The following is a 16,283-nucleotide window of genomic DNA, read 5'->3' on the forward strand; positions in this document are numbered from 1 at the left end:
AAACAAAATCTCAGCTTATGTTGGTCTTAACAGGGAGCAAATGGATTCAGCCATGTGAATGAGGCAGACTACAGGGCAGTGTATCCACCCAAATCAATAAAACTAAAGGCAAACACTTTCAAAACAAACCATTACAACGCCACTTTAATTAAACAAATACTCGAAGAAGCAAATTTAATTTGATTGAATTTTTTTCTAATCGAATATGCGAGATAATAGATCAATCGTTGCAGCACTAGTCATGGATTTAAGTCAGGGGTCGGGAACCTTTTTGACCGAGAGAGCCAAAACACTAAACATATTTTAAAACGTGATTCCAAGAGAGCCATACAGTTTGTGTGTGCATATATATATTAGGGCTGAAATGATTAATCGATAAACTCGAGCAATTCGATTGAAAAAAAAAAAAAAAAAACAACAACCTTAGAATCAAATTTTGCTTCTTCAAGTATTCGTCTGAGAGGCGTTGTAATGTTTTGTTTTTAAAGTGTTAGCATTTATTTTTATTTATTTGGGTAGATACGCTGCCCTCTTGTGGCAACAGTGAATATGACATAACATTTAACAGGGCTGAATCCAGCTGCTCCCTGTTAAGACCAACATAAGATAATTTTTTTGTTTGTTTGCGCTAGCTAATGTTTTGTAATGCGTTTGTAATTTCGTTTATAGGTATATTTAGCAGTTTTTTGTGGGAATATGTGTTCGAACGATTTGTTAAGAGCACTGTAAAACAAGGTTAGCATTTTATAGCATTTAGGCTAGCGAACTTCTGCTGAGCAAGTTAGCCAATTGTTCTTTTGCAGTACTTAGACCCTCATTTACGTATTTTTTTAATGCCGTTTTAGGCTAAACTCAGGTATTTTAACTTATTTTTAAATTAAAGTGCAATTCTGCATAGTTTCAAGAAACATTCAGGGAATTTTATTCTGTATTCGCATTTTATGCTCTTTTGCAATCTTAGCAAGCCTTTCTTTTACATCTCCTAAAATTTATTCAGCAACACATTAAATGTTCCTAATGCGCTTACTCAATTATTCGAACAAACGAGTTGATAGATAAATCGACTACAAAAATAATCGATAACTGCAGCCCTAATATATATATATATACTGTATATTCTATGTTCCGTTTTTTTTTTTTTTTTTTTTTTTTTTAAATTCAGTCCGTTTTGTGAGCACTGTTTCTTTTGAATGCATTTGAATGCATTACATGGGAAAGCAGTCGCAGAGTTCGATTGAAATAAATGGTAAAATAAAAAAGTCTAACATCGTTACTTAGGATGTTACAATCATTGCGCAGTTGCACACTCAACACTTGGAAAATATCAAATCGAAACATGGTGTGGCATCGCGTATATTTCTTGGAAGTGCAAACCACAACCGGAGACGTCCAGGGGGACTTGAGCGTAAATGTGGCCGAGGCAGGCGGAGCCTCTCGGGGTGGCCGTTTTGAGAGTCTCGCTCTCCTGGAAGTGGCCCATAAGTCATTTTCCTCTGTTGTATTTTCCTTTGGCAAACCAGCTCGTTACATTACCGCGAACTAGTCGATTTAACCGCAATTTTACTGGTCGCGCATGTGCGAGTAGATGAAAAAAATACTCACACTAGCTCTAATTTCAGTCGCAAAATGCCCCCATTGGGGGCAGTCTTGAGCCCTCCCTTTTAGACATACAAAGAACTCCAGTAATGTGCAGTTATTTACTGCACATTACAACTGCATTTGAATGGGTGATTTATTAGGATGTATTGTCACGACACTAGTGGTTGAATTGGTTAAAAAAAAAAATTATAACATCGCAATAATATCGCATATCGGCAATAATTTATGAGACAATATATCTACTAAAATTTGCTATCGCGACAGGCCTTGGTGGCAGCCCACTTCAAATGTACTGGACCTCTATTAGTGATAAACTTAAATGGTAAATGGAGAGTACTTACTGTATGTAGTGCATTTATCTACATATTTCCCATGCCCAAACCGCTTTACATTAGCACACATTCACACACCAATGGTGCTGCTGCCATGCAAGGCGCTGCCAACCCATTGGCAAACTTAGACGTCTAATATTAAGAAGAAAACCCCACCTTTTTCTTCCAGGCATTCTCCGCGTCGTGAAGCTGACTGAAGCGATCGGCGAGCGACGTCTGAATCACGTCCGCCGGTTTCGGCTTCTTCGTCCATTCTCTCTTCTCGCTGTCGCCGCTAGTGAACTCTGCTAGTCTAAAAAAATTGAATACAAAAAAAACAATATGTCATCGACACGTCAGATTAATTATCAACCTAATGAAATTTTCGAGACCTTTGTTTCATGGAGGAATGGCTTCCGTCCAAGCTGTCCATCTCCTCTGTGTCTCCCGACACGGTGGAAGTCATTTCCAGACTTTCGTCCAAACTTCCGCTGCCGCTGCTGTGCTCGCTGTGCCGCCGTATTCCCAAATCGCCTCCGTCCGGCACCTCGTCGAAAAACGGCTCGTCGTCCTCCTCCTCCAAGTCCGCCTCGTCACCGTCCTTGGCGTCTTCGCTTTCAGTGTGACTGAGGGTGACGCTGCTCTGCCGGAGCAACGCGCACTCCTCGCTATGGTCGGACTCGACGCTGGTGGAACGGCTCTTCTTCAGGATTCCCTTAATACTTCTCTGTCCGGAATCCTGGCGCTGCAGTGAGGGCGCCTGCGGAAAAACATAATTTTTAACTCATTAGCTGCCAATGACAGAGATCAACGTCCAATCCATTTAAAGTGGTCAAGGCGAATGTACATGTTTCTTGTAGTAGTAGAAGAGGTGGAGGTGGATTTGAGAAAAAGTACTTCTGAGTAGCTCATGATACGATAAGATTTGCGATACAAGGCTCAAGACAACGATAAATCTCACGATTATCTACTGTATACGTGGATCAGGAAATCATTCCATGATATTTTACAAAATGACTAATAAGCAGAAAACAAGCTATTTTTATTCTTTTGCTGTTGATTGGAATGAGTTTATCACTAGTAGACGTCCAATTTGTTTGAAGTGGTAGGCATGGCAGCGAATGAATGTTAAAGTCACATGACCACACACAAGCTTACAGTCAGAAGTCCTATGTTCATGCCGGCGTGTTCAATCACGTGGCGTCTTTAAAGCACCTTAAAAAAATAAACTATTCTTTGACTTTATTTGCCAGTTTCAACTATGCGACGTCGCAACAATAATCACATGACTCCATTATACCATTTACGGGTTACGTTTCTATGCTGGCGCCTAACCCGAATTTCTGCATAAATTGGAATCAACCACCCCGGAGGGTGTGTTCCAACTATAGAGGGATCACACTCCTCAGCCTGCCTGGTAAAGTCTATTCAGGGGTGCTGCGGAGGAGGGTCCATTGGGAAGTCGAATCTCGAATTCAAGAGGAGCAGTGTGGTTTTCATCCGGCCGTTCCACAGTGGACCAAGCTCGACACCCTCTGCTGGGTCCTCGAGTGTGCATGGGAGTTTGCCCAACCGGTCTATAAGTTTTGTGGATTTGGAGGAAGTGTTCGACAGTGTCCTTCGGGGAGTCCTGTGGGAGGTGCTTCGGGAGTACGGGATATCGAACCCCCTGGTAAGTAAGGGCTGTTCGGTACAACCGGTGTCAAAGTTGGTCCGCATTGCCAGCAGAAAGTCGGATTTGTTCCCAGTGAGGGTTGGACTCCGCCAAGGTTGCCCTTTGTCACCCATTCTGTTCATAACCTTTATGGCCAGAATTTCTAGGTGCAGCCGAAGTGTTGAAGGGGTCTAGTTTGGTGGCCTCAGCATTGCATCTCTGCTTTTTGTAGATGATGTGGTGCAGTTAGCTTCATTAAGCCGTAATCTCCAACTCTCACTGGAGCGGTTCGCAGCAGCGTGTGAAGCGGGTGGGATGAAGATCAGCACCTCCAAATCTGAGACCATGGTCCTCAGTCGGAAAAGGGTGGCGTGCCTTCTCCGGGTCAGGGATGAGATCCTGTTCCAAGTAGAGGAGTTCAAGTCTTGGGGTCTTGTTAACGAGTGAGGGTAGGAGAGAGCGGGAGATCAACAGACGGATCGGTGCATAGTGATGCGGACATGCACCGGTCCGTTGTGGTGACGAAGGAGCTGAGCCAAAAGGCAAAGCTCTTGATTTACCAGTCGATCTATGATCCTATACCTACCCTCACCTATGGACACGAGCTGTGGATGACCGTTTCCTCCGCAGGGTGTCCAGGCTCTCCCTTAGAGATAGGGTGAGAAGCTCGGTCATCCGGGAGGGACTCAGGGTCAAGCCACTAGTCTTCCGCATCGAGAGGAGCCAGCTGGGGTGGCTCGGGCATCTGGTTCGGATGCCTCCTCAAAGCATCCCTGGAGAGGGATGTTCATCCCTGTTCAGGGCATGTCCAGCTGACGGGAGGCCCAGGGGACGACCCAGGACACGCTGGAGAGACAATGTCTCTCGGCTGGCTTGGGAGCGCCTCAGGATCCCGCCGAAGGAGCTGGGTGAAGTGGCTGGGGAGAGGGAAGTCTTGGCTTCCCTGCTAAAGCTGCTACTCCTGCGACCAGACACCGGATTAAGCGGCAGATAATGGATGGATGTAGTAATATTGAACTTCATCCATTCACCCATCATTGGACCAGCTCTACACCCTCCGCAGGGTCCGCGAGGGTGCATGGGAGTTTGCCCAACCAGTCTACATGTTTTTTGTGGATCTGGAGAATGTGCTCCGGGAGTACGGGGTACCAAGCCCCTTGGTCAGGGCTGTTCGGTCCGTGTACGATTGGTGTCAGAGTTTGGTCCGCATTGCCGGCAGTAAGTCGAATTTGTTCCCAGTGAGGGTTGGACTCCGCCAAGGCAGCCCTTTGTCACAGATTCTGTTCTGTTCAATTTTTATGGACAGAATTTCTAGGCGCAGCCGAAGCGTTGAGGGGGTCCGATTTGGTGACTTCAGCATTGAATCTGCTTTTTGCAGATGATGTAGTGCTGTTGGTGTCATCAAGCCGTGACCTCCAACTCTCACTGGAGCGGTTTGTAGCTGAGTGTGAAGCGGTTGGGATGAAGATCAGCACGTCCAAATCAGAGACCATGGTCCTCAGTCGGAAAAGGGTGGCGTGCCCTCTCCGGGTCGGGGATGAGATCCTGCCCCAAGTGGAGGAGTTTAAGTATCTTGGGGTCTTGTTCACGAGTGACGGTAATATTGAACTTACTTGAGTAAAATTTTTTACTACCCCCCACCCCCATAGTAGTGGTGTGTTCATCACTTCATAATTCATTTTTCATTAACTCTTTTTTTGTCCGCGCCATATGTTTGTGTTTTGTGAGGATTTATCACACCCCTGGTTTACAGATTTAACAACACTCGTGTCATTGATTTTGAAAGTGTCAGTACTTCAGAGTTGGGTTAAGTTAACAATCATACATATTTAGTTAAAAATTGACGATAGACGGAATTAAAAAGGATATTTTTCATGATAAACATAGTAATATTTCCCAGCAATACTGCAAAAACAAAAGATTGTAACCAATGTTTGAAAAAACATGTTTAATCTGCTATGGATGCAAGCAGCTGGAACTGCACCAGGCGTGGAGTTCAAATGTCAAGGCCCAGGTGTGACAGTGCAAAGTGGAGCGGGTGGTCTCGCTAAGTTCACGTATGCGATGATTCAACTTTGAAAGAATTCTCGTCTCTGCCAAACGACACATCCTTGCGATAAATTACACGTCGTACATCAAGTCGCCCAATTAAAAACAGAATCTGCAGAGTTCTCGGCGATAAAAACCATGTGACTTTTTATCGCCGTCGCGTGCAAACTTTACAAGTTTGTCTGTAAACTTTGAAGAAAATCCAAAACAAACCCGCGTTTCCTCTCGTTCCTCCTTTGCTGAGGCTTCTTCTGTGATTTCTTTCTCTTCCATTGCTTTTCTGTTGAGAAAAATCACATAGAAACACGTTAGCTTTCATGCTAGCATTTTAAATAGAAATAATGCAACCCGAACACGAAGACACCAAAAGGGAAAAACCTATTTGCTATCACTGCATCTGTTATCTGTTATTACGCTTTCCTCCGGGCTTAGAAAAATGTTTCGTTTGACTCCTCTAATGAATCACTTCAGTAATGGGCACTCGTCAATGTCAGTCCGGGACCGCTATGACCATAAACAGTCTTAATGAGGGCGAGAACACCACGGCAAATCTTGGCGTAGGGCCCGGCTCGTAAACCGTTGCAGTATTTTGGAGTTGTGGAATTTTTCAGGTCAGAAAAGTGAAATTTATTGTGAAATATTGCAGACCACAACAGTCAAACTGCTCTCAACTGGGGTTAATAACTAGAGTTGCTCCAATCTGATTGACTACCAATCCATTTGGATACCTCATGATGCGATTTGCGTCCGATTTACGTCTGCACGTGGACATCAACAGCAATGATTTGGCATAAATGTCCCTTCCTGTGACAAAATATGTTCCTACATCAAGACAGGCATGCGTGACAAAGGTTAGAGTACTGAAGCTTTACCCGCCATTCAAATTTGACTCACCGCGGCGATACAGTGCACAGATGAAACGAGAGCGTGGCACGAACGAAAAGAAGATCTACAGGCTTGACCGGGTTACTTCCGCAAAAGATATTGTTCCCTTTGGCAACAATATGTAAAACCAAGCACTCTGATCTTCATGAATATCGTTCGAACAATTCAACACCTCTTCTTGCATTTCTCTTTAGTTTGGCCGACAGCAAATTGCATTTCCGACTCTATTTGGCATGATAATAGACTACAAACAAAGGTTGATAAAAGGTGTAAGAGTCTGAACGCCGCTGGTGTTGACTACCATTGACGGAAATAGACGTCTAATCCATTAGTGGGACAAAAATCAACAGGAAATGAGTTCAAATGTACAGGAAGTGAGCCCTGAGAACCCTAAAATTAACAAAGAAGTGACTCAAAATTAACCCATTGACTACAATGGAAATGCCAATTCATTAAAACTGTTAGGAGTGTCTGTGAATGCTCAATTTTCCAGCAGGGCCGAGAACGAAAAGTTGTATTTGGTATGCGGCAAAATTGATTTTGCTATTTGGCATTTTTTTGCCATGTGGCAAAATGGATTTTGGCATGTGGGATTTTTCGGTATGTGACATTTTTTGGGATGTGGCAAAATGGATTTTGCCATGTGGCAAAATGGATTTTGGCACGTAGGATGGTTTGGTACGTGACATTTTTTTGGTATGTGGCAAAATTGATTTTGCCATGTCACATTTTTTTGGTATGTGGCAAAATGGATTTTGGCTTGTGGGATTTTTTTGGTATGTGACATTTTTTTGGTATGTGGCAAAATTGATTTTGCCATGTGGCATTTTTTTTTTGGTATGTGGCAAAATTCATTTTGCCATGTGGCATTTTTTTGGTATGTGGCAAACTGGAATTTAGCATGTGGGATTTTTTTGCCATGTGGCAAAATAGATTTTGGCACGTGGGATGTTTTGGTATGTGATATTTTTTTGGTATGTGGCAAAATTGATTTTGCCAAGTCGCATTTTTTTTGGTACATGGCAAAATGGATTTCGGCATGTGGGATCTTTTGGTATGTGACATTTTTTTTTGGTATGTGGCAAAATTGATTTTGCCATGTGGCATTTTTTTGGTATTTGGCAAACTGGATTTTGGCATGTGGGATTTTTTTGCCATGTGGCAAAATAGATTTTGGCACGTGGGATGTTTTGGTATGTGATATTTTTTTGGTACGTGGCAAAATTGATTTTGCCATGTCGCATTTTTTTTGGTACGTGGCAAAATTGATTTCGGCATGTGGGATTTTTTGGTATGTGACATTTTTTTTTGCTATGTGGCAAAATTGTTTTGCCATGTGGCAATTTTTTGCTATGTGGCAAAATTGTTTTTGCCATGTGGCAATTTTTTGCCATTTGCCAAAATGGTATTTTTTTGGTGTGTGGCAAACTGGATTTTGGAATATGGAGTTTTTTTCCATGTAGCAAAATTGATTTTGCCACATGGCATTTTTTTGCCACGAGGAAAAATGGATTTTGGCATGTGGCATTTTTTTTTTGGTATGTGGGAAAATTTGCCATGTGGCAAAATATTAAAAAACAAAAAAACAAAACTACTTACCACAATTGAATTTCCTGCTACTGGAGTTACGTTATTGCAAAATGGTGATGTCATTAATGAATGGGGAATTTTCTTAAAGGGACAGTAGCACAACTTAACAGAGCGGATGGTGACAGTTAATTCAATATGGTAGTCCCCGGGTTACGAACGACCTCTGCTCCTACGCTTGCGACATAAGCCGAATTTCCGCATAAATTGGAATGAACTCTTTACGTACCCCGAAATAACTATCCAAAAGTCCAAAAGTATTGTATTCTGTTAAATGATGGAGGATACACTGCCCTATGGTTTCAGCTTTGGATCCGGCTGGACAGTTGCCTTATGACTGAGGAGCAGACTCTCCTCTGACATGGATAAAGGACAGCTGCACTCTGGTTTGGCCCACATAAGGCTGTAAGTTGTTTCAGCTAACATATGTTTGTGTATGCATTTATAATTAAGTTTAATGCTACAGTTTGTGCAGTTACGTGTGAGCGATTTGCTATGAGAATTGTAAATATATTAACATTTGTAGCATTTAAGCTAGCGTACGTTTGTTTGGCAAATTAGGCTAATTTAATATACTAAATTTACATCTTGATCAGACAAGATGGACGTTTCAACACCGATTGTTTGGCGTCGAGTGTTTTATCTTTAAAATATGTGTTGTTTTGAGCATATTTATACTTATGCGTGTTACAGCTTTACAAATTGTAAAAAGTGAGGGAACTAAAAAGCTTAAAAAGCACAATTGCCTTGTTTGCTGTGTCAAGCTGAACAACTTCACATTTTGTGAGGACAGAACACGTCATATTAATTAAGTAAATTAAAAAATACGATACTGCGAGGTACAATAGGGTACTGTTTATGCGACAAAAAAAAAATATAGACGACTGGAGACAAAATGGCGGACGAGACTCCGGCGTTGTAAAGTCGAAATTGCGTGAGTCGAGTACGTCGTCACCCGGGGACTACCTGTAGACGTAAAAATACAGTCACATGATCACACATAAATTTGCAGTTGGAAGCCCTATGTTCACGCCGGCTTGTTCAAACGGGTGGCAACTTTAAAGCACCCAATTTTTTTTTTTTTTAAATTTGGCAGCGATAGACTACCGAAAACCTGAGATCTGATCGTTTTAATTTAGTGGTAGGAAATATGCTTTCTCCACAAGAGGGCATTCATATATTTTAATTTAAAAGCAACACAATATTTAAGATGTGATATTGTCCTGGATAAACTCATAACAATTACTTATTATTTTTTTGGACTTTATTAGTTATTTTAAAAAATGAATTTCAATGAAACACACTGGGGACATAGCAAAATTCCCTAGCAATCTTTTACTAGAAGTCTAATTAAGAAGAAATAGAATTTAGGAGCTTGAATTTATAATAGACGGCCATTGATAAAACACAAAAAACATAAGCTGAATGACTATTTGTCCAACATTAGTGAGAAAACAGCTTCATTTAAACTGGGCACACAAATAGCACCCTATAACCCAAACTGATTTTTAAGCAAAACAACAAACATACTGACATTTTTGTGAATAAACAATTTCATAAGATAACCAAACGTTTTAAAAGTTACCTTTTCGGAATTACTGCTTCGTCACTGTCGACTGTCCGACGTCCTAATTTGCCGTTCGCTCCGTGATCGTCGTTTCCATCCTCCTGATCCTTTACAACAAAAGTAGAAAAATAAAAAACAATATCATAAGAGTAAGCACACTACTGTCTCCAACGTGCAAATCCAAGCGACTGTTGTTAAAATCCTGATAAGAGAGGTGTACAGACAAGGCCCCGCCCCTTCTTTCGAGCCAGTTAGTGGGTCACCCTTGTTGATCAGTGTTCAAAGCAAAAGATTGTGATTTATGAGCAAGCCAAGTACCACCTTGAGTACATATTGTAAAACTAATACTTGAAGAGATAATCCACGCGAGTGTCGTATTTTCCGATCTGGATAATTTTTTTTTAGACACTCTTGATGTTCTGTTGCAGGCAGACGTACGGTAAGAAGACAGATGAAGTGTTTTGTCCTGTTGATGACTTCCAGGTGAGAGAGGAATAAACGATCGGAGGGTATTCCGACTATCTGAAGTTTTCCCAGGAGTTTTTTTTTCCTTTTTAAACTGCCATCTGGCTTCACTTGGCCAAGCTTGGCACGTCTCCCTGTCAGTGAAGGGCAAGCGAGAGCAGCCATTTACGTCTACTTTTGAAACATAAGAAGCCTGGGAAAACCCCAAATCTTTTTTTTTTTTTAGAAATAGTGTTTCTTCCTCACGTGTTAATTTCCCCTGTATCGCCATCTCTGACCTCCAAGGATGGTGTTCTGTCACGACTGACCAGGTGCAGCACAGCTCGGTGCCATATGGAATCACACGATTTGTTCTAAATGAAGTAATTTAAGGTTGCCAAGTGCCAATAATGAATCGCAAACTGTTCAGAATGCGTTAAATCACTCGTTTTCATTGTTTGGGTGCTCGGTTTTCAAGTCTGGGACTTTTCGGATTTTTGATTAAACACCTGAAGGTGTCTCGAGTATTATCGCGACATTCTGTTTCAGTATTTTTATGACACTTTAACCCAGGGGTCCCAAAACTTTTTCCTGTGAGGGCCACATAACTTTTCCCTTCTCTGATGAGGGGCCGGGGTCAGTTTGTAACAGAAAAGGTATGACGATTGCAGGAGTGCCAAAATATAAAGATTTATTGTTTTTCAGAAAGCCACAATCAAATAAACCTTTCTGGATTCTTCACGGAACAAGAGTAAACAAAATAATAATATAATATAATATAATATAATATAATATAATATAATATAATATAATATAATTAGAGATGTCCCGATCGATCGGGTCCGATCACGTCATTTTCAAAGTATCGGAATCGGCAAAAAAATATCGGACATGCCTTTTTTTAATATATATATATTTTTTAATTAAATCGTTTTCTAATTGTATTTACCGTTACGGACATAATATGTTACACTCATCCAGAGTCTTCAGTTTAGGATTAAGGTAGGGTTATCAAATTTATCCCGTTAACGGCCGTAATTAATTAAAAAAAAAAAAAAAAATCTCGTCAAAATATTTAACGTAATTAACGCATGCGCTGCACGACCCACTCACGCATTGTCGCATTCTATCTGTAATGGCGCCATTTTACCTATACCTAGAGCTAAAAGGCAGCGTAAAATGAATAGAGAGAATTTTGGCAGCCTTTGGAGCATTTTTTTAATTGGCTAAAGCATTACAATCCCTCTCCCTACGATTAGAAAAATCGTGGGAAGCAATGTGGGGAAGAAAGGTAATAATTGATCTTTTTCTTAACACCCTATGTTATTTCCCAACGCAGAGAAGATATAGCAATTGGTACAAATATGCACAGTCATGGTTGCACTTCCCATCATGCATTTGGGCAGAATAGTTAAATGGCTACAGTATCCTTTACTGAAAGCTCAACAAATACACTACATGGCAATATTTAGTCACAATATACAAAGTCACATTTATCCTTTAAAAATTACAAGTCTTTCTATCCGTGGATCCCTCTCACAGAAAGAATGTTAATAATGTAAATGCCATCTTGAGGATTTATTGTCATAACAAATACAGTACTTATGTACTGTATGTTGAATGTATATATTCGTCCGAGTTTTATTAATTTTTTTCTTAATGCATTGCCAAAATGTATATGATCGGGAAAAATTATCGGGAATGATTGGAATTGAATTGGGAGCAAAAAAAAAAAAAAGCAACCGGACGGGGAAATATCGGGAAAACATGATCGGAACAACCCTAAATATAATATAATCATAAACAATAATAACACTATTAATTAAATAGATAATAACCAAATAACCCTCTCTGGGTTCTTCACAGAAAAAAGCCAGGAAATAAATAACACTATTGGAAAAAAACAAAAACAAAAAAAAAAACAAAAAACTTTTTTTTCCTTTTTTGTTCAGGGGGCTGGACCAAATGTGGAGGCGGGCTGTAGTTTGGGGACCCCTGCTTCAACCCTTAAACTAGGAGGATTAGCTGTGAGGGCGCTTTCACATTAGAACAAGAGGACGAGGGTCCGGTTGGAGAGCTACTTCGGAACAACACTTGCAAATGACTTGTTGAAAAAGTTCATCATTCACACTGTGCCAACCGAACTTTTCGAGTAGCATCACGTAGATGAAAGGCGCACTCATTGATTGGACACATAGAAGAGGAAATATCTCCTTCCTGGAAAGGGAAGGAGCATGCAGCATAAGTTAAGTCGCCGCTCGGGCAGCGGAGGCGTCGCTCCATCCCGACTATGCAGAGCGAACTGGAGTATATGAAAAAATGCACAGGGGAAAATTAAACCACGAAAGGGAACCGCGTGGTACCCCAAATTACACAAGCGTGCAATCCCTCTCACTTTCGTGACTTTTTCGACTTGAAATTGTCGCCACATCCAGGACAGACAGACTCACAAAACGGCCACCCCAAGAGGCTCCGCCTGTCTCTGCCACCGCCACTCTCATACGGTCCCTTCAGGAATAGCATGCAAAAAACAACCGCCAAATTAGAACCAGATTCTGTGCATCAAGTGCAACTGCTTAGCGCAGCACAACAACATTTGGCTATGTTTAATCGTCTGTCATCTTGCAATCGTTGATTTTGAGTAGCGTGCGTGGTGTACTTCTGCTTCAAAGGATGCGCTGCGTGTAGCGTCACACCCTGGTGCTGTGAACGCTGCACATCAAGAAGCAAAAGCGCACCCTGCTCAGGTTGTATTCACAAGCGAAGCAGGGTGCGCTTAAACCGAACCCAGACCCACGATGTTTGAGCGGATGTTTTTGTGTCCGAACTAAAGTTTGCACATTCGCATTTACAAAACAAAGTGAACTATCTGAGAAAAAGAGGTCTGGTCCATTTAAAACGGACCAAACAGTGCTCGTGTGAAAGCGCCCTGAATTCCGCATGTTCCAGTGCCATTGAGGCGCTAGACATCCAACCTGAAATTTGCCCCCTCCCAGTCAAAATGGGTTAGACGTCTAGTGCCGCCAATGGCAGCCAATAAGTACCCTATAAAGAGTTAACCACCCTACAGGAACTATACTAATGGGGATGGAACCATACATGATTTTACTACAACAAACATGATTAACTAATTTGCTCCCAAAAACGTATAAATACGTTCTATTTTTAATTGTTTTAGTGTCCCAAAGACGTATTTATGAGTCTTTCATGTTTTTTGTTGTTGTTTTTTTTCCACAAGAGACATCTCTGGGTTCTGATTCAATTTAGTTTCAAAGCACAAAGCTGAAAATCCATTTTAAAGCAATAAAACTGGCCACTGGAGGGCAGTAGCGCATTTGGTAAGACCTGCAACCCGATTCAATGGCAACGAACGGCCGGGCCGCATGGCCGGCGCGCTGGCGGAAGACGACCGGATGGACGTCCAGGAGGCGGACGACCGAGCATAACAACCTAGAGGATGCCCGGGATGCGAGGCGCTGGACGACCGAGCAGAACGACCGGGACCACCAATGCACGATGCCGTTGAGTCCGTGCTGTTCACCGAGCAGACCCCGCAGAGACTGAAAAAATCCCTCTTTATGAGACAGGCGGCGATGAGGGAAAAGTTTACCCGGCTGTCGCGGCCAAAACAGTGTCATCTCTCAGTTAGTTATGTGTAAATAAATTGTTACTTTGCTATCAAAAGCTCTATTTGTCTTGTTGTTTATGTTATTTTGTAAAAGGAAAACATTATTCAGATGTTTGGGATGTAACTAAAGCAAAAAATAGCTGTGGTAAAGTCAAAGTTATGTTTGAAATGTATGCTTTCACAAAAAGCTCAATTTCTACGTTTTTTTCATCAGAAATTGGGAAATTGCTCAAACTAAGCTATTTTCTAATGCTGATTTTTAAAGAACGGAAAAAGATATGAACTTACTTTTTTTCCTGCTGAAAGAAGAGAGTCTAATCTTTCTTTTGGCGGGTTCCATGTTTATATAGCAATAGGACAGAATTTTCTGTGGGCCTTGCAAAATCATTCAAAATTCAGTAAAACGGCCGGGAGCCAAGGGGATTGCACCGGTGAAAATGGCTGGGAGTGAATGAGTTAAAGAGCCCTTTTTCAATTAGTGTCATTTGATTTAATAAAAAAATTTATTGCAGTTTAATCTGTTAATTTGACAACTCAATACAATTCTACCCATGACAAACCGATCAAAACAGTGAATCCAAAATTGAATTAACTAATAGAGAAAAATCCATCGTAAATACACTACCTTAGAAGACATCTTGTCAGTGTAACGTTGTTTGTCCCAAGTCTTCTGGTCAACTGCAAGAAATGAAAATAAGAGGATATTTGTTATTTTCTTCAGACGTTCTATCGACATTTTATAAGTTTTTGTTTGAGCTAATGTTTTTTTTTTTTTTTTTAATGCATTTGTAATTTAGTTTAAAGGTATATTTAGTAGGGCTGTCAAAATTATCGCATTAACGGGCGTTAATTAATTTTTTAAATTAATCACGTTAAAATATTTGACGCATTTAACACACATGCCCCGCTCAAACAGATTAAAATGACAGCAAAGTGTCATTTCCACTTGTTACTTGTGCTTTTTGGTGTTTTTCCGCCCTCTGCTGGCACTTGGGTGCGACTGATTTTATGGGTTTCAGGCTTCAGCACATTGACACATCGACACTGACATCAACAATGGCGAGCTACTAGTTTATTTTTTGATTGAAAATTTTACAAACTTTATTAAAACGAAAACATTAAGAGGGGTTTTAATATAAAATTTCTATAACTTGTACTAACGTTTGTCTTTTAAGAACTACAAGTCTTTCTATCCATGGATCACTTTAACAGAATGTTAATAATGTTAATGCCCTCTTGTTGATTTATCGTTATAATAAACAAATACAGTACTTATGTACAGTAAGTTGAATGTATATATCCATCTTTCCATTTCAACAATAATTTACAGAAAAATATGGCGTATTTTATAGATGGTTTGAATTGCGATTAATTTTTAAGCTGCGATCAACTCGATTAAAAATGTTAATCATTTGACAGCCCTAATATTTAGCTGTTTTTTTGGGGGGGGGTGGAATATGTGAACTATTTGTTAAGAGCATTGTCATTTTTTAGCATTTAAGCTAGGGGACTTTTGCTATGTAAGTTAGCCAATTGCTCTTTTTTTGTATATACAGTGGGGAGAACAAGTATTTGATACACTGCCAATGGGTTTTCCCATTGGCAGTGTATCAAATACTTGTTCTCCCCACTGTATATGCTCATTTATTTATTTATTTTATACCGTTTGAGGCTCAGGTCAGGTATTTTTTATGTTCCTTATCCGATTACTCGATTATTCAACTACTTGTATTATTGCCCATGTAAATATTGATGAAAAAAACTTGTTTTTTTCTGTTTGTAAACTGCTAAACTCCATTAGAAACCTAAATGGTGTTATACTTGTATAGCGCTTTTCTACCTCTCAAGGTACTCAAAGCGCTTTACACTACATTGCCATCTACCTACTGGTGACACAGCACCAGGAGCAATGCGGGGTTAAGTATCTTGCTCAAGGATACTTAGGAGAGTTCATCAGGGTGGAGAATCGAACACACAACCTCTGGGTTGGGGGACAACTACTCCACCACTGAGCCACGCCATCCCTAAAAGTTCTTGGATGCAGTGTGTGTTATCTTGATCAGTTTGTTCCTGTTGGTGGTGGACAGCATATTATAATGGCAGGGGGGAACAATACAGAAGGATGAGTAGGAGAATGCGAGTATACAGTAGTGACAGACAGTGGGGGGCAACAAAAAGAGTACGGAGTTTGCGAATGACATGGAGTCTCAATTGTGATCTTCTCTGAATATTGCTAATATTTTGGTCAAATGTCAGTTTATCGTCAATGATGCATCCAAGGTATTTGAAGTGGCTGTTCTACTGTTTGGTTATGGATGGACGTGACACTCATTTGGCATTTTTGTCCAAGGAGAGCACACTTGGGAGATGCTCAGGAAGCCAAACATGGTCAAGCAAGCAGCGGCTGTTTGTAAACACAGAACTTCCAACGCATAATTAATAGCGACGCTTACAAGGTATTAAATGGATGATGCAAGGCAGCTGGTATGAATGCGCTCTCCAAATGTTGCATTGATTTTTTTCCCTCTACAACCTAGAAGTGGTTCTTTCACTGCAAAT

The 16,283-nt window shown here is 40.8% G+C and overlaps 1 protein-coding gene across 3 annotated transcripts in view; it reads right to left on the reverse strand.

Moving 5' to 3' along the window:
• svild (supervillin d) overlaps positions 1-16,283 on the reverse strand; it is a 91,765-nt gene that overhangs the window by 33,807 nt on the left and 41,675 nt on the right. For all 3 annotated transcript variants that reach the window (XM_057825694.1, XM_057825691.1, XM_057825692.1), the window contains exons 4-8: positions 14,350-14,402; positions 9,671-9,759; positions 5,827-5,893; positions 2,303-2,670; positions 2,088-2,223 (exon numbers count right to left, since the gene is read on the reverse strand). In XM_057825694.1, the coding sequence (XP_057681677.1) occupies positions 2,088-2,223; positions 2,303-2,670; positions 5,827-5,893; positions 9,671-9,759; positions 14,350-14,402 (713 nt within the window). The remainder of the gene's footprint in view (positions 1-2,087; positions 2,224-2,302; positions 2,671-5,826; positions 5,894-9,670; positions 9,760-14,349; positions 14,403-16,283) is intronic.

The sequence above is a fragment of the Corythoichthys intestinalis genome, chromosome 21 (assembly GCF_030265065.1).
Source record: "Corythoichthys intestinalis isolate RoL2023-P3 chromosome 21, ASM3026506v1, whole genome shotgun sequence".
Classification (NCBI taxonomy): Eukaryota; Metazoa; Chordata; class Actinopteri; order Syngnathiformes; family Syngnathidae; genus Corythoichthys; species Corythoichthys intestinalis.